Raw genomic sequence first — 19755 nt, 5'->3', positions numbered from 1 at the left:
ATATACTTCACTACAACAATATGGTTCGAGAGTGAATTGTGGGAACTGAAACTATTCTATATCTACGAGCTGCCAACTAAACAGCCAGCAGATATAATAGTTTTGCCCTCAACTAATAGTAGTAATACTGAGATAAAAAGCGAAGGTTTTTCTTATCTTCCTGTTTCGAGTAGTTAAGCACAGAACGCCTTCTAAGCTGCTTATGATCCATATAGAACGCAGCAAGCTCTCAGGCGAAGCCACCTGGACGTTCCCAAGGACCTCGTTCGTTCTACCATGTGAATCTTGTCTCGAATCAATCCGATACCCTCCATTGCACAAGCCCAATTGTCGTCTTCGTGGCCTACTAGTTTACTGACCGCGACGCTGCGGGGGTTGAACCTTATTTGAAAGGTCGCACAACATATTTGCCAATAATCATAGAAATAGTATGAGACGACTAGCAGCAACCTGAACACCCGCTGCTGTTCGCAATGGTACTATAACCGATTAATCGCCGTGAATATTCTCAGCTATCGGTCCTTAAGGATGCGCCAATTTTACAGGACCATTGCAGATAGGGGGCCCCAGATTACTTCGCAAACAATCGATTGGTAGAGCCAAAATCTGTATGTGTCCCTAGCCGATATACTCATGGTCCCTCGCAGGATCTAAGCAAGGCAGTACATTTTAGACAATTGAAACTTAACAGTGGATTTTAAACGCAACAGCATGGTACTGCGATTGGAAACAGCAGTAGATCGAAAGTTGGTAATTTTAGTTTGTAGGGTTGTGTATGACCTGGTACGTGGCCACTGTCTATTCTAACAAATGCTCAAAAATATGATATAGTATATGAATGACTAACTCCTTTAGCCAGTATAGCCCTGTAGAGACATCTACGATAGTAGAAGTTAGTATAGGGTAAGGTTATCATGAAATCTGCAACGAGAAGGTCTTGTTGTGAATGTTGTTCTTAAAAGTCAATGCCTAAACGATTTCATGCTAACCATGACAACTGCTAACTATGTTAGCGTTTCGATACCAGATAGAAGAATGATTTAGCGCCGCAAATTCTCATTGCACGCGATCCGAAACAAGGTTTCAATCCTTCATGGGCTCATATGTCTGGCTCTACCAACAAAAATCAGATCATGTTATCGTATTCGCTAGAAACTTGTTGGAGGTATTTTTCTGCTATTTTATCATGACGATTAGAAAAGGCTTTCTAAAAACAAACCTTGACTTCTATTAAATGCAGCACAAAGCTCAAGCCACATTAGTGCATAGAGATGCATTGGATCAACGTTAGTCCGCCGACTTCATCGTTGCACACTTACAGTGCTTGAAGACACATAGATACAAATTAATACTTCATTACAGTGGTTAGAAAAAAGTCACTATAAGCATGATACAATAGGGTAATAGCCTCAAAAAAAGTATGAAACTCGATTGTTTCCTTTTAAGTATGTATATACACTTAAAGGGAAACGGTCCTATATATATATATATAAAGGCAGCAGCGAGATATCATTCTATATCGAGATATATCTAACGTCGTTCGATCGATTCTAAACCCGCTGAGTCATTTAAATGATGCAATCAGACAGGTCGTGAGTTATAGCTGATAACATTCATAATGATCGTCATTAAAGGCTTCCTAAATCAACTGTTAATATATAACTGGATTTATAAGATAGTTCTCGAGAAATAAAATCACTTTCATCGACTCATAGCTTCCACTGTATACATCAAAATACACATACAGAGACAAAATCTTGCAAATACTTCGTATGAAGATTTCATCTAATGCGACAATACATTGTTTTACCTGTATAGCGTGTACGTGCAACTGTGAACCGTCGATGGCAGTATGATTACATTGCCGTGCGAAGCGTTTCGAAAATATTCTAAGCAATGCCTACACGTCCCTACACACATACATACTTAGGGGACAGATTATATAGAAAACGCCGCGAAGTAACACAATGCAAACAACAAGCCGCTCAATGAATAGAGGGAGGTGAACCGCATGGGACCAAGACAGAAGTACAAAACCCGCATTTGCTGTTGAGGAAAATGTTACCCCGTGAAATGCTATGTGAGCAAGCATTGTTGCCACTGATGTGCTAGACGAAATCGTGAAGTATTCTTTTGACACTACTTCATATCGCAGTATATTGTATGCTGCATAATGAGTTATTATTCGTATGAGCATAGCGTGCTTGCTTTCCGCTGGCGAGTTCAGCCAGCAGCTATACAGCCCAAAGAAAAGGGTTTCCGAATGCGCTGTTCTGAATAACATGAACAGCTTCACCTTGGGTTAGATAGATTAGTCCAGATGGTGAATGGATGCCCATGAGTATACTCGAGGTCACGCTAGCTGACTGGTAGTTTGATCGAAACGACGCTCAGCGTTCATGGGATAGTCCTGCGGTGCAGTGCAGGGCATACACAAATCTCCACAAACGGCGGCCGCCTGCGCGCAGTGTGAGTGAGTTGATTATCGATGTCGTCAGGGGGTCCTGGAGTAGTCAATGCTGAATAAAACATTCTACTCGACACCGAGAATATCCCAATGGGTCTGAGAAAATAGACCAATGCGCCCCCCGAACTATTTGACCGCTGGTGTTTCTATCGTCGCTATAATAACTGTCAGTTCTTGCATGTACTTCGCACAACGAATGCAACAGACCCAGCCCTCTGCCATAGGCTGTTCACGCAATTGTGATTAGTTTTACTATTGCTTCATACTGTCGAGTTACTACCGTCGAAAGCTCACTAGTTGCCAATTTTGAGCTCCACAGAACACGAAGCAGATGGCACGTACACAGATATGGATATTATCCAGTATAGGTGTGATTAGAGGAAAAACCGATTGGAGAACAGACGGTGTATAGAAAATGCACGTTCCCTGTCCTATGGGGATTATTGCGTGGCTATAGAAATCGTTGAATAAGGACAGCGCCAGCATAAACATGTTCACAAGCTTGTCATAGCAGAAAGCATTGGATTGACTCGATGTATCAGTAGAAGTGGTTCCAAATAATTGTAGAATCGATATACTAGCGTCTTTACTATTGCAGCTCCAAACGTGTTGTTTCTGTCGAACCCCCCGATTAGTCGCTATTCTGTAAAACACTAAAGAAGGTATAACTATTGCTGTTTTTGCTCCCCAGCACTTAATCGTACATCTCTAGCAAGTTACTCGCTCACCGTTAGTAGTAAACACTACTCATTACTTCGAGCGGCTGAAGTCACAGCAAGTAGTATAGATGAGCTATGATGATACGCCTGAAGAGACCGCAGTTTATGTAATTAAAAACTACTTAGACCTAATCCACTACAAGCCACTCGAGGGAAATGCAACGCAGAAGGATGAAAAGGTTGCGTGAGATGGGCCGAGGAGCCATCCTTCGAAGAGGCAGCCTTCATCAACTAACTAGGAAACGAAGAAACAGTGAACAGCACTGTTCACTGAGCCCGAATCGCACACTTCGCCACGAAACGAACTGCTTTTTGCAAAAAGCAACGAACGTTTTCATAGAGATGATGCTGAATAAGAGCCTTTCTGTGTGTCTCGGATGTCTCTCGTTACCGCATCAGAACGGAAAAAGTAACACACACAATGTCCGAAAAATTGATAAAAAGTATTTATTAAAACACAAATTGCGAATGGTTGAATAGTATCGTGCAGTTGATCCTTTTTGTGTTCAAGTAACTACTGTTATAAGTAAAATATTCTGCTGTTTAGGCAGAGTATTTTACAACTTTTTTTTTAAAGTGCAACGTTTTGATAGAGGATATATTCGAATTAGTTATTGAACCGCTGGTCCGACGCCTTTTGATAATTTAGAAAAATATCTACTGTACAATAACCCTTCATCTACCCAACAAAATTTTGCTTTGTAGTGATTGAATTTTATATGATCCAAGGGTAAAAATTTGACACATCTATCTGATAGAAAGCCATGTCAAACAGGATTCATCGTATGTGTGTAAATTCATACGAATAATCCTCTTATAATGAAATTCCCAACTGTATTTGCCACTCGAATCGATATAGGTTTCTGTTTTCAAAACAAATCTGTTTCCTCCCTCCTGCGGCCTTGATAATAGCAATGTGTTTTATAGATAAATAAATCTATAAAACACATTGTACTGATCATACCCGTTGGCTTTCTGAGATTTGTCATTTTTACATCATCGCACACGCACAAATCGCAGCGCGTCACCTTTGCCTGGCCCCTGCTCAGCTGTCCAACTCAGACAAAGAACTTTATCTCTCAAAGATCTTTTTTATATGTGTCTTTGCTGCTAGTCAGTCTGGCAATTTATGTTGATAATATCCATGAACCACCGTAAAATACAAGCTCAACACGACTTTTTATCGTAAACGACGCCACCTTTACATGCTAACACATGTACGCACGATTTCAATAACGCTGTCACACCCCAGAAACTGCGTTTCAATACGGTGTTGCAATTGTCCTATATGGTTCGTTTACAAGTAACTTCACTAACCGCCTTGAAAGTTTAGGTTCAAACATACTTTGAAGATTTTACGGTCCATTTTAATAATCATTGGATACTACACAGGGTCAATTCAACGAGCACATTTTCTTCAATAATAAATTATATCATTGAACTTAAAGAAATGTATAATAATTATTCTGAAGGTCATACGGCTGACCGAGCGATTTCTGAAAATAAAAAGAGTCCCATCTAAATATAGCCTGTTAGTGGATACGTTGGATGAGTTTTAGCCTTTTAAAAGAAACAAAATGGCGTTACCTATCAAAAAACTGGCTTCATAAGAAAGGAAAATATACCAATAAGCTACTTTCATGAGTTAGCAACTTTCTTTACAGGCCATTTTACAATGACAGGGTATATAGCGTACTTCCTGTAATAGTTTAGTGGGTAGCTATTTGCCGGCTTATCTTACGGATACGTTGTGGTTCAGGTTCGAACCCACTTCGTTTCATGGCGGGAGCCAACTGTCCGTCTGATGCAATGTCCAGCAGCTATACCGGACGTAAAAGTCAAAACGTTGAGAGAGGGAGAGAGTATATACGGAAATACTATCTATTACTGTGCCCCCATAGAACTGTTTGTGGCACTGAACACTGTTTTATGAGATACTTATAACGGAGAATAATCACCTTTTGTTCGAGGTGGAAAAAATGGATGCCCTAAATTTTTCATCACAAAGTTAGTAATTCGTTCCTGTTCTTGTGCCTTAGACTTAGGGATGAAGCTCCGAGCTTCAATCTCGTGTGGATTGCTGAACTGCATACGTCATTGCTTATCTATTTTCCAGTACCTAGCGTGCGTTATTACACCTTGGATTCCCTCTCTGTCGGTGATTGTGCTATTTATAATGTCATCGCGTCCAGTTATTCATTAGGATCGGTGGTGACCTTCTTTTAGGTATTTCCATAGGCAACTGTGGCCATTGGCGCTATTGACCTGCATATACTATTGTGGGACCATCAACAGAAGGTTAACTCATCTTCTTTCAATTTACGCTATTTTTCCATTGTGACAAAAATTCCTAATGTAAAAGAAATATCTTTTGTATCATGCTAGCTTTCCAGGGGTGTGTGGGATGTAATCGCTAGAAATGCTGTTCTGCTTGTTATTGTTTACCTGTGATGTTTATGTTGGGTTTTTTACGTAATACTGACCCCAAGAAACACTTCATTGTCCTATACCTCTAATGGTGCTAATAGTTAACTTCAAAGAAGCTTTTGCAGAAGAAGGCCGTATATATATAGACGAATCGGGGTCGTCCTCACTTTTCAGGACTGAACGCAAAACTGTCACACAAACGTATATAGTTTCCGTTTTAGATAGGCACACAAACAGCCGACAGCATCGGCTCCAGCCCTAGTCAATAGCCTTTATGCAGGTATTGGTAAGATCAAAAGCAGAAACCCCAAGAACTTGTAGCCAGTACACCCTGACAAACAAGTTGTCAGCTTCATTGATCAAGCAGTTGTGTATTTCATCCATTGCAACAGCGAAAAAGTGGTAACACGGTAAAATCTACACGAAGGTTATACGACAAAACAGATTATAGAAAACAGACAGTAACAGGCGTTCGTCAGACTAACAATTTTTAGAATCCTACAAGTAGGCTAATAAACTAGCAATAATGGTTCTAAGTGCTCAGTGGCGTAGCGATTTGGGCGTTTACCGGCTAAACTTAGACACGTGGTGGTCTGGGCTCGAATCCGAGCATGGACACACTGCGATATGTCGTAGGGTTATCAGTCTAATGGATGGCGGCACCGGACGTAACATTTATTAGTAGTAGTGAAGGTCAATGCTGCAAGACGACTGCTTATACACGGATGACTTGATAACAATAGCCGATAAAATTTAACATCCAGAGAGAAATCAGAAAACATAATGATACAATCCTTCGCCGATAGCGACCGTATCAAGAAACAACGGGAAACTTGCTTGACTGCAAAAGCAATTTATCGAAGTAGTTACCTGCGGGCACATAAAACTTAAACATTTTAATGGGCGCACGATATCTTTATCAAGTCGCCAATTGTTCCGATACTGATGTAACGAGCAGACGTATTTATTGTTCGGAACTTCTCAAAGCATACCTCTTATATCGGGTGCAAATACCTAATGATTTTTTCAAATACTATAATAATGCTGAGAAATGCGTAATCTAAATATGAGTATGCCGTAGTGTTTGGTACAGAGTGCATATTTATTAATACGCCATGGAGGGATGACCCTAAGCCATAGGGATAACAATGCACTTCTTTTATAGTTTTGAAGCGCTTTGAATTTAAACCAACATTCTTTACTTCCGTAACTTAGAACCGCTAGTCTTGTCTGAAAAAAAAATGGTTTCCCATCGTTCCTGTACAGAAATAATAATGTTATTGCATTTAACTGACGATATGTCCGAATGTTGTTGGTACTACGGATTCACTTTTAAGACAAACTTCAGCTCTATTTGTCCCTTCGAGGTCATTCAACGCATATCAATGGTTTGTTCTGCCTAAGTTATTAGAATCCACTAGAGATCAACGGCAATCGTATTTATATTTAACTTTGTTTATTTTTGTTTAACTTTGTTTTATTACTGGACAGAATTTAATTTAGCAACTGCCGCGGCGGGCCCGCATGAGCAACTTAATTATCAGGGCTGTAGACCTTCGAAGGAGCTTTGTTAATGAATATTTTCAAGTGGATCACAATCAAACCGCATATCAGTATACCGGTAGGTCTACTCTCAACCTATATTTCAGCTTGATGAAACAACACGTCTGAGGTGAAAGAGAACTCCCATCGGATTACGATCGAAGTTCACAACGGCTAGCAATTATGCACGGGACCGATTCTGCTTTAGCTTCGCAGATTCCCGTCTGCATCTGATACTACTCTTTATTCATAGGTATTTGTCGATCGGGCGAACTTCATGATGAACGAGCATCGACAATTTTATTCGAGGAATACCCTTCGGCGCTAACTCATCTAGCTACATTTCTTTCTGAGTCAAAGAAGAAAAGATTAGACGCAATCCCATGACAACGATCCCAATATGGCCTATATCGATAAGTACATAATCTTAGACCCTAATGTTGCCTTAATTACCGCTAATCCTTTTCTTTTTCGAAGCAGCTTTGCACTCATGCGCGTCAATCGTATCAGCAAGAAACGCTTTCAAGCGAATATCACCAGCTACAGCGTTCGCGTCGTTATGGAGGAAAACACCAGATGATCTGTTTGTTGTGATGCTCTCCCGGTATCACCTGGTGGTATGTTATTAGTTATTACCTACTGATCTTGTCTTGAACGGAGCATGCCCAACTCACTGGTTCTACGAGGAGTGCTGCTAACAATAGACTCTCGGCTCTATCTCTTCCGGACCTTGACTAGCCTATAAGCGCTCGGCGAACACTGGCAACCTTACCATCATAATCTATATGATCTGCCGGAGAACGGAGGTTCGAGCAGGCCCGTCAGAACTTCTGCCAGCAGTTACCTGGGCAGCGTATGTGAAACACAACGGGCATAGCCCTTCTCAAGATACGACAGTACCAATAGCAGCAAGACAGGTGGGACCAGCGACGCACGCCATATTTCTATTTCCAATGCCATATATTTTCTACGTACACATACACTACACGTATCTATGTGTAACCCTCAAATTAGCGCTGGGTTGTATTTACAATCAGGGTTGAACAATAGGCACAGCGCGCACGTGCTATCAATCCTGCATGAACTACAGCTATAGCGTCCCTGTTTTAATATGATAAAGCTTTGGACCCTTGCGCTTATAACATGTCTGCTTTATATTGCTTCTCTTTGCCTCTGAACCCATCAATATGTACTCAAGTAGGAAAATCCCAAATAAGCTTAATTAAGAGTGTTTTCATTACTATCTATTGTCATTATTAACAAATAATTGATTTACAATTGTGTTTATAAGTAGTGGTAACTTAGTAGTCTCGAATCAGTTCAGGTTCCCGTTTCTGCTCGGTGCACATATAACAATATGTAGACTCTAATCAACGAATAACCTTTCTAAAGAGTCCATTGCCTGTTCTGGATCGAGATCTGGTGCGAGATCTGCACATATATCTCATTTTATCGTCATCAGAAAACAAACGAACATGACGACAGCCATTACTCAATGCACTATCTCGAATCTTTATCACTACCTCAAATGTCTGTTCAGGCCATCTCATACATACAGCACGACCAAGCACCCCAGTTTGCCCTATTAAAGGACAAATTATTTAGGGCATCCTTCTTTTTAGCCATCTGTTTTCCATTTTCACCGCTAGTATGATAGCTGCGTTGTGCTATCGTTGTTGTTGTCCTGTTCGTTGTTCCTGAGCTGCACGGGTATTTTGAAAAGTTACGGCAATTAGCGCCATAGATGTGCAGCCTCCCCTCCTTAACGATCCGAGGTTCCCCCTCAAATACGCTTTTGTACACTTTGTATTACGTGACCATATCATTCCGAATGCTCTTTTCTACGTATATGACAACGCAGACGAAGCTCCGGTATGCAGCAAATTCATTTCTAACAATTGTCTGTTTGTCTACCCTTCTCCAGTAATACGAGGCAGTCGAAACTGTATTATGTCATGGAGACCGTCATCAAGAGGACGGTTCTTCGATTTGGATTATATTTTTTGTGCTCGCCAGAAGTAGTATATAGTACATATGTTATGAATACACGAAAAAGGCCAATGCGATTATAGCCAAAATTGCTCTTGTGCACCTCTCTCTGTTTCTTTGAACTTTGTCGTAATTAATTTTAGTAGTAATATTAAATCATGTTAAATACATTCCCCGAAACTTCACGAGCTGTCTTACAATTTGCAAGTTATATTAACTAGTAAATACGGTGAACAGATTCAAAAAGAAAAGGATGACCTGAGTCCAGTTTATGCAGTAGCTAGCGGCTGACTGTATCGCCTACAGGTGGATATAATGAAAAAAGCCAAAAAGTCAGCAGATCAGTAATAGTACATCTATGTTTATTCTCGTAACTCTTATTAACACTGAAAAGTATCTACGTCAGGCTAGGATACTAAGTCAAAACACTGTATAGCACGCTTCATAGTATATCATCACTATGTACCGTCATGTCTGATCTACCGGGCGCGAGTCGGCTTCTGGCCGGCCCACTCGTGCTACATCCAACTACTACAAAATATCGTAACTCAAGTTGGCCTTAGACTAATGTAGTTTTTCGCTATTCTTGCAAAAATATTACTTTTATTTAGAGAAACGTGCATTGCATTTTGTAGAACTATCCAGTGGTACGCAGAACAATTCCTTAAGTTCTCGCCTTCTGGCTAATGTTTTTCCTTTTTGCAATTTTAAATTTAGACAAAGTAACATAAATTGCAAACAGATTTAGCTCATCGAAAGCTTTTAGCTGGTACAGAGAATGGCCGATGTTTACAAGAAAAACATACAATTTTTAAAGTCATTTTGTTTAAAATTCATTTTTTAGAAAACATCATCAAGAAAAAGTTACCCGCACGAGCACAACAACCTCCTTATGAAGACGCGTTAACGATTCTCACGAAACAGTAAGTACGGTGTCGGACGAACGGATATCGCCAGCAAGAATGATGAATGGATACGCCTTAAAGGAATATAACGTTGGCCAGCCAACACTTAATAATTCATGTCGACGTTCGCCCTTTCAGCGGCTAGTACCACGATAGCAGTGTCAATAATGCGAGCGACTGATCAAACTAGCGGGATTGCTTTACTACAGAAAAAAAGGAGTAACAATATGAAATTTCTCAGGGACATAACGGTTTTGTATAGAAATTAACAGTGACGGCTACGTGCGCTTTGCTAGGCTTTTTTTTTTCTATCTTAAGCGTCGGAAAATTCTGAGAAGATGACGCCGATGACGATGTGGCGTTAGCAAAGTATTTTGCCCGACTTCATTAGTAGGATGAGCAGTAAAAGGGGAAACGGCATCAGGAGGAGAACACTGGACAAAAACTTAAACACAACCCGCGCTATGTCCACTGTTTATGCACTTGTTGCTGAAGGCGCGAAGCGCTGTCGTCGAAAACAAGTGTGGCAGTTCCTCGGTGGTCCTTATCTGATCCTGCTACTAACTACCCCTGTTATTGGCCTGAAATCGCCGCCTGCTGCGGGTCGATTTTCGGAGCTAAAGTTTCACTGTTGATAAAAAAAATCGAAGTTAGTGGCTTGTGTGTTCATCAACCTACACGTCTGCTCTAGCTGGTTCGACGGGGTACCATTGAAGGGTACAATGAAGACGTGGAAGGACGGGCTTTTCGGATCCTCAGTTGGTTTATACCCGTTTGTACTATTCGCGTACTAGGCAATAGCTATTATGACAGTCGAACCGAGTTCTTTCATACGAAAATAGTTATTGCGAAGTGTAGATTCATTAAGAGCAGCAGCACCAAACCCTTAGCAGTCCTTGTCTGCTTAAACATCTTGGAGTGACGCCTGCGTTAGCTGCTTCAAGCTGAGATGTACATCAAACGCACACACGGAAGACCTTACAACGGCGACGGAGCAGATCGGCAATACGTTGACCTGCAGTTTTCTACTGCGCGAGGCGGACGAGCAGAAGTCCTATATGCGAGTGTTTCCCCTTTTATCCAATGATGTCGACTACGAATAACTACTGCGTTATTCTTCGAATTACAGTGTTGTTCTTGTCGTCGTCGTTGTAGATGATGCGGATGAGGATGAGGGTCGATTAGGGACGGACTGTGGGCAAAATTTAAGCAAAACACTGGGTGATCGTGCGGTCTTTCAGAATGCCCTTCTCCCCGTTTGCAAATCTATACTCGTTAAGTAATTTAATGACGGTTACCAGAAATGCTGTCCAGAAGAAAAGAAAAATGCTAGATATGTACACAGATGTCTTTGGTGATTTCAACAATAACGTATCGTCTGGAAAAGTATAGAGCTAATCCTTGACAGGAGCGGTCCATGCTGAGGGAATAACTAAGATTGGTTTTGAGGGTCTTACTTATTTTAGACGGTTGTTTTATTTTATTATAGGCCATCCACCCTTCAATGTTAAATTAATATGGATTGTCTTCCTGTGGATAGCATTTTCCCAGAGAATTGACATTGCATTTTATATTGATCTTTCCGGATTTTTCGAGAATTTCCTTAATCTTAGCAGAGCTATAGCTAGCTTAACGTTACTAAGTTGTTGTACGTAACAACTCCAACCGAATATTATTATGCGATGAAATCTAGGCTGACAAAGAAGCATAAGAACTCTCCTCGGAATTTTTCTGCCCACAGAAAGAGTAACAGTCATAGAGCAACAGTGAAGTCAGAAACAGTTGAGATGGATAGGCGGCGAGATCGATAACTACTTAAACACAATTCGAAAAAGCCGGATCCATTTACGTGCCTCTGGCGAATCAGCGACCGTTTCGATTGGCCTAACTTCAACCGGAACTAACATCATAATGCCCAATAATAGACTAAACACAGTATGCAGTACGCACACAAAGAACTGAAGCGTGTGACGAAAAAAGCTTTTTATAATTAAACAAATCCTTTCTAATGTCGCGTCTTCCCAGTTAGCTCTCGTTAAGCGAACTCCCGGCGAACTTTTACATCAACGAACCCCGAATAGAGGAAATTGAAATTTTATTGCTGCCAACTGATCCGGACAACAGGATGACAACGACCCTGGCGCTTAGTTTAGTATATAATAAATTTACAGCTAGCTATGCTGCAATAAAGCTTTATTTGTTCACCGAACGGGAGAGAACCTCAGAGTTAAGCCGGGGATGGATAAATAAACGTTAAGCCCTGAATGCAAAACCCAGTTCAAAGAATACACAGTCCCGCTCGCTCACCGACACACATCGGCCATAAGTGAAGATAATAGGGATAGCTGTTACAAATCATAAACTGAAAGGTAGGTGAGACACGCGAATACGACGATAAAAGAAGATGTAATCTTCTTGCGAATATCAATAAATAAAGGGTGCAAAAAAAAAATAAAGATGATCATAATTATCGAGAGAAGCAGGGATAAATACAAGGCAAGCCATCAATGCAGAGCTTGAAGTATTACACCCAATAATATATATACATCTATGAACTACATATACATCTTAAACAATGTAAGATTCTTTGAAAAAATAGTTTAAAGTTGTTGCTGTTGTTGTTATTTATTTGTTTGTTGATTATTATTGTTGTTTTTATTATTGCTTTTATTGTAGCCGTTAGCTCTAAGTTCGGCAGGGCACAAGAAACTATTTTTACAATAGGCACGTGCACGTATCAGGCTCTTGTCACTTCCGATACAGCCGGACGTACTCGCTGATCACGGCACAAATATAGCACAAACACATATCGCGCTAGCGCTTAATTGTCGGTGTGGTGGCAAGCGTACTAATACGAACATAGAAGATATAACAAATAAGGTTTACAGTCATCAAATAGAACTGATATTCTACTACCACGATTAGTTCCTGATAATAGTTATGTATTCGATGTTTTTTTTTCCATTTAGTCTGCTCCAGGATTATAATCAATAAAGTTTATGCTCAACTCGGTGTGTGTTATTACATATAATCGATACACAAATGGCAAGCCCGATTGACGATTAGGCCATCGGCGTACCTTTTGAATAAGGGGAAATTTACACTTAAACGCTTCGCCTAGCCGAGAGGTTTACGATCGTCAACAAATATTAACGACAAATTAAACAATAAAAACAAAATTGTCCAATTGTAAACGTCGAAGGCCCACCCACCCAGCTGCACGAGCTGGTGCCCGTGATGTTTCTACTGGATCTATGACAAGACAGTGTCCTTGTTTGCAGGAGAAACAGCGGTTGCATACTACACATACTAGTTTATAACTTAAATAAACAAAAGTAGCCAGACATTCTTCGGACGACAACGGCGCTTCCTTGTTTCTTCTTTCTATATAATAATCAACACGTATATGCTACATTACTATTAGCTGATTGCAAATTCTTTGACGGATAGAAGAACGTCCAGGACATCGATGGCGTTTGAAGCGCACTACTTTTACAGCTGTCTTTTTCTCCTGCAAAATTCTGTCCCTGATGAACTATCTAATACCCTATATGAGACGGTCCTAAATGGCGTCTCACGTGTCGGCCGATACTGGCGGAAAAACGTAACAATCAATGCAAGTGTGAATAAAGGCGTTCAGTTCAATTTCGGCTATGTACAAAATCGCCATGATGAACTAGTCTTTTTTTTGTTGAACCCTGTTCGAGGCAACGGACTGTCTTGTGGAATAGTTAGTTATAGATACTGCGTCCAGTCATGGCAGCCGGCCAATATCCAGGACATATCTGTCTAGCTTCGTAATAGTGCTATCTATCTCTGCTGTAATCTATAGTATAGACGTTGCATTGCGGAGCGTAGGAGAAACGTAATATTGTCCGGCGACTACATAGTAAATCTGTAGCAGAAAACCAAATTACCCATATAATGCTATTGACATTGTTGCCGCCTGTCAACTGCCCCGTATAATTTGAATGAATTCATGGAATCGTTACCGAGCCTGACGCTGCTACTGGAGCCGACTGTGACTAGCTTTCCGAACGCCGACGTTCTACATTTTTTCCGCCATTATTTTTATCATTTCAATTGTGTCCGTTCATATCGTTCGATCATTAGTACTCGACCCGAACGCACTTGTAAGGACGGCGTTTGTATATTGAACGTCTCGTTGTCAAAAAGGCGATCCAGTTTTCTACAAAACAAGAAGAAAATTCCGTGTCTGGACTTATACGTGCATACGGATACAGTACGCACGCCGACGCTAGGTACCATGCATTAACCACATGTAAGTGCAGCAGTTGTGTAGTAAACTACAAACGGGTCCTGGCTTAACCCCGGCGCGTAACCATAATGAGCAGGCGAAATTGGTATTTACAGCTTTATCTTGTTATCATGCGTTGCTTGAATTTTTTTTTGTTGTACCAGGACCTGACTTTTGAGAACGCGTTATTTGCGGACCATCTTGTCACCATTCACTTTACCTAGAAAATTGTATTGATCCAATACAGAGGCGTCATCTTAGTGTCAACGTTAGATTTTCGTAATAATCGCTACTGCGGAAAAACAGCCATTGGCAACGTATTACCACGAATATAGTTCATTCACGTTCAATGCCACCGTTCTAGATCACCGCAGTCGAGATTATGGCTTCGACGCCATTGATTGCAAAAGTGTTTCTTTAGCACAAGCTTCAATTTGTTAGCCAACGGCCTGTGTTTTTTTTCTTTTTTCCGATCACTGCATTCAGCTTCACCAACAGCAATTTTGTACCTCAAAGGCTTTATTCAGGAATCTATTGAAGCCGCGTTAGTACAAGTCTCGATCAGAACCTCCAGAATTTACTGCGTTGTACTGTTGACAGGCGAGAAGGCAGGATTTAGATAACACGCTAAATGTATTAACTAACCTTGAAATTCACGCTTACCTGGAACCAAAGAACACAATGATTGTCACTAGAATTCAAATGTTTCTAACTTCTTTCCTTTTCACTTTAAGTGTTTCCTTTTCGATAGCACCCTTAGGTCAAGAAGCCCTAAAGCACACTGCCAACGTGGCAGGCTACCAAAAAATAAGGCGTCGGGAGATAAGTGCCAAAAGGAAACCACAATCAGATTCGTTCTGCTACATTCATCATTTCGTAACCTAGAAGGCTCAGGGGCAAAAGGGGCACAAAATCGCAGGTCAACTCAGCACAGTAATATATTTTTCGGGTATACATTACCCATTAGAGCATGAACAGAGACTAAAATTCAAAAGTCGCTTTATCGGCTCCACCCAATCTCACAGTGCAGGTAAATTAGCCTGGAGCATGCGACTTGGCCCCCCCATGTTCCGCCTTTTATCCCCTTTTTTCCTTTTCCCGATCCAAACTATATCGTGTGTAGCTGCAAGACAAGATTCTGACTATTTTGATCAACAGGATACATTGCTTTATGGGATATTATTAGCTAAACAGTAGCATAATAAAAGAACATCGTAGTGAGTCTCGTTTGTAAACTTTCTGTTGACAAAAACGAATACCGGTCTCCAAGATATAGGCGAACATGCGGTCGCAAAATGGTAAAAGCTTGGTCAATTTGGTTAGTATGAATAACAGGAAGAGTTAACGGCCATACGTTGACAACCTGGTTAGCTGCCTTATACTGCACACTGAATCGTTTGTAAATAGCAGACGCTCCATTAACTACAGGGAGTAATCGAACAGTGAATATAAACGTTAAATAAACAGGACACATATATTAATCATCACCAAAAGTCGCTATGATCTCCTGCAAACAAGTCAAGTCCCAGTTCGAAAAGGTTACTGTATAATTTAAGAACGTGAAATACGTATGGGCTGGGTCATTCAAGAAGGCATTAGTCGAACGTCGCCTACTCGAGAAAAAGTCCGTCAACGGAAATTGAGCAGGCCGAGTTGTTGTCGATGAAAATATCAGACACGCAGGAAGTAATGCGCTGCGTACATCCAAAAAGGGGGCCTCTTCCTCCTATAAGACCTACCGGGCCAATTTTAAAATGCCCAGCGAGATCCATTAAAAATATATTATCATATTTAATCTTTTCATAGATGAGGCGGTACCGTTGAATGAAAATCGGCAAGCACCCACATCCGTGGATAAAATCTAAGAAGGACGTTTGATTTAGGCTTCGGTTGAAGAGAACTTCATATCACGCTATTGAGTTTTATGATTATTTTGTTTTTGTGTGCTTATAAGCTATATTAAGCTTTCACAAGTAAGCTATACTGATTAATATAATCGTTTGCTTAATACCTGTATCACTATGTAGAATTGCTGCCCTTAGAAAATGGGATTTAAGCGCTCTGCCCGTGTCAAAGCTTTGTTTTGGTATCGTTACACACAGTCGGGCATTTATATATATAACTGAACGCACTCACTTGAGCTCCATTACAACAGTGCTAATGGGGCTAGCTGGGCTAGTTGGGCTTATATTTAAATTAGATGAAAAAGAAAAATGCGCCTTCGGCCACTGTTTTGACAAATTATCAAAAAGCGAACGATATATCTATAGTTTAGAAGGTACCAGCTGAATTAGGTACATCTATTGCCATATATGAATTCAGTCGATGAACGGTATCAGTTATTACTGGCCGAAAATGATATTGACTGTCTGTAAATTGTGCGAGTGCGTTGACGCCAGCGACATTTTACCCAGTATAATGATGCCACATGGGTACTAAAAACCAACTTTCACGGATATAGATGCTGTAAGGGTGACTGAGATTGATTAATGTCGCGCTTGAGTCAACACTAATTGAGAAAATTGTCCGTTAATTGACCTTTTGACTCTAAGAAAGACAGCGCCTTCAGCCGGGATTAAAATCGTCCTTCCTCGATCGAAAATGGAAGAGTCAATATAAAAGTTAGACGACCCTCTTTCGTATCGCGTAATAGAAACACAAGTTGAACTCATGTGCTATAACAGTAATCGCTCACGGAAGCGGGTAATAATATAAAAATAATGCATAGCAAAAGAAAGACATAGCGTTCTACATATTTTCTTCTTACCGGACGCAATTAACATCAACACTTAAATTTTTAATATGTGTATATATATATACAGATCCATGAACTATTATTAAACAAGGTGATTTTAATCCACCTGAATTTGATCGAGCCCGCTCCAAAGGCAAACAGATCACTCTGTCATTTTTTGTGGACTATTTCGGCCAGCATCGTCGTAAACGCATTTGTCTCTGGAACAAACATTTTTATAACTCAAACAGCTTTTGTTCTTGTTACGGCAAAAACTACACCTTTACGTTCCGCGTGTTGATAGTAAACACTACTTGATGGCGGACCAAGAAAAATTGTCTAAGATAATTTGGTTACTTTGCATGAGGCATGCTGATTAGAAGGCAAACATTACGTAGACCGCGAAACTTCTGACCTCACACTTTTTTTTCGATAAAATTCGTTAGCCTAGCGTTCACGTTCATGTATTCTTCATAATCTCAAGCCACGGTTGACAAACGGTCTGCTTCACGCAGGGAAACAAAGAGTCCTTCACTAGACAATACGCTTCACAGAGGAATTTAGAGTGGTACAAGTTATGACCTTGGATTATAAGCCTTCCATAGTTAGGCACTATTGTCGAAATATATAGAAATATATGTATATTGCATTGCAAATCACTAGAAATACGGGCCGAGATGATGTCACGATTCTTTTTCACGACGCCATCTGCGAATTTTGTTTTGTTGCTCGGATCGACCACATATATATGTATATATATATATATATAGGCAGAAGCATAGGGATGCAGGGATAAGAAAAAAATAAATTTGATAAATATGCAAAAGTGATTAAAAAAATATATTGTGCAGCTCTACGTTCTTGAGTTTACTCCATAAGCGTATAACAAGTCAATTACCCATGCGAAATTCTGTACGCGGAAGCTTCGTGTTAGCTTTGTTCCTTCCTTCGACTGCTAGGCCAGCGGAAATATAACTACACCCGCAATTATCAACAATAAGAAACGCAAATACTGGTAGAAAACAACCCTACACCTAAGGTAACAACAAACAGCGCTTATTCGCCCGTGTAAATCTTATGTATATCCTGCAGGCCCATTATTTCCCATGTCGCCATTGTTATTTCGTCTGCTAGCTTTTAGCTGTCATATACAATAGCGGCATCTTCGAGCTTACAAACACGAGACAAAGAAATGAGCGCTTTTCGCGCCGCAGCAACATCCTTCTTTCCACCAGCAAAATAATATGATTGTTATTACTTGTCTAGTAATAGCCATCTCAAGATGTCTGTTGATATGATGATCAGGGAGATACACCGATCGCAGTTTATCATTGGTCTCAGTTACGTTTGTTGCATCGGAGAGCAAAAGCGAAATTTGTGCACCTACTATTTGTGCATTGATCACTTTTTTTTCTCGTTAGATTAAAAACGAGCAGAATGTCTTGCAGTAGCAGCAGAGCCAGCTCTAACTTTAGCATCGAAATATAATAATGATGATGATGATCGTCGTCGCGGTCGCTGTTACGAGTCAATCAGGGTCTATGGGAGCTATTTTATGTTTCAATTCTTTGTTCGTTTATTTGTTACTATTTATTATCATTATTATTAAAATGCCCATGTCTATAGGCGGTTCTGAAGTAATGATGATGAGGCAGACCGGGGAATGACGGTTTTGCGTGGGATGTTCTGCATATTCTTTCTTAGACCGACTTCGCTCTATTTGGGGTACGGAGCGGGCGAACAAGTCTAAGTTGAATACATTAGCCGTGGGTGTAGTTATCGCTTTAATGATAGGATGCTAGCATTTCTAGCGGTACCACACTTCCTACTTCTACCGACAACCAAAAAAGAGCAAAAAATATAAACAGAAGACGACCTGATAGCCTAACGAGATGGTGCTTAAAGGCTAGAAAAACGCGTCGCGTACAGAAAACGATCACGAAGCCGATAACAGTAAATAAATCATTAAAAAAAAAGCGAAAGCTTTACAACCACGCCACTGGGGTCTTGACTGATAGGGTGCTTTAAAGGTAAAGATAATTGTTTAGGAATCTAGTCACAAATAGGTCGTTCTATTGCTATTCTTATTATTGCTGTAAAATAATACATACGGATGTTGCGAGTTAAGGAAGTGCTAGCATTTAGTCAGAATTATTTTACTACTAACTAAATAATAATTATAGGATAAATGCAGTTTCGCTCCATAGTCTTGACAAAAATGTATCTCTAGGGTATAGAACGGAGTAGGTCTGCCGAAAGGCTCCTTCAGAAATCTGGAAAAAAACAACGTAGGAAAAAGCACCTGCTCTCAGAAGCAACATTTGCCCAAAGCTATATCGCATAGTATTCGAACTGCTCGAGAACTCTAAGCGTAGCATATATAGAAATGAAATAATACACCATTGAATATGGACTGTTCACGACGCTTCATAACTAGACATTTGAAGTACGCCAACATATAGATGTTAAATTAAATAAAGGAACAGCATAAAATTACTAGAAAAACAATCAAAACAACGATATCGTAATAACAATTGTGATTATCTCGATAAATCACACAAACCAACAGGCATACACTTTTGTGCTGGTGACTCCAGCGTCGTGTGGAAAATCACAATCCCCTTCAGCACAATGCACGTAAAATGTATTTTCTACCAATGATGTATTATTGATACCAGGCCCACGACTACCATTACATTATATGTAACTTTCGT

At 40.3% G+C, this 19755-nt stretch overlaps 1 protein-coding gene across 4 annotated transcripts in view; it reads right to left on the bottom strand.

The window, feature by feature from the left end:
• Positions 1-9476: 9476 nt before the first annotated feature.
• LOC111265163 (uncharacterized) overlaps positions 9477-19755 on the bottom strand; it is a 117577-nt gene continuing 107298 nt past the window's right edge. Inside the window, exons 10-11 of one of the 4 annotated variants that reach the window (XM_086970376.1) lie at positions 14953-14970; positions 9477-11241 (exon numbers count right to left, since the gene is read on the bottom strand). In XM_086970376.1, coding sequence (XP_086826502.1) covers positions 11173-11241; positions 14953-14970 — 87 coding nt within the window. In that variant the 3' untranslated portion in view covers positions 9477-11172. Of the gene's footprint in view, positions 11242-12655; positions 14528-14816; positions 14971-19755 lie in introns of those variants that run through there. The other 3 variants (XR_015312964.1, XM_022841587.1, XM_022841590.1) reach the window with 3 other exon arrangements.

The sequence above is a fragment of the Varroa jacobsoni genome, unplaced genomic scaffold (assembly GCF_002532875.2).
Source record: "Varroa jacobsoni isolate VJ856 unplaced genomic scaffold, vjacob_1.0 scaffold_939, whole genome shotgun sequence".
NCBI classification, from domain to species: Eukaryota; Metazoa; Arthropoda; class Arachnida; order Mesostigmata; family Varroidae; genus Varroa; species Varroa jacobsoni.
Note: the sequence above shows the minus strand (reverse complement) of the source record. Positions and strands in the feature narration are given on the sequence as shown.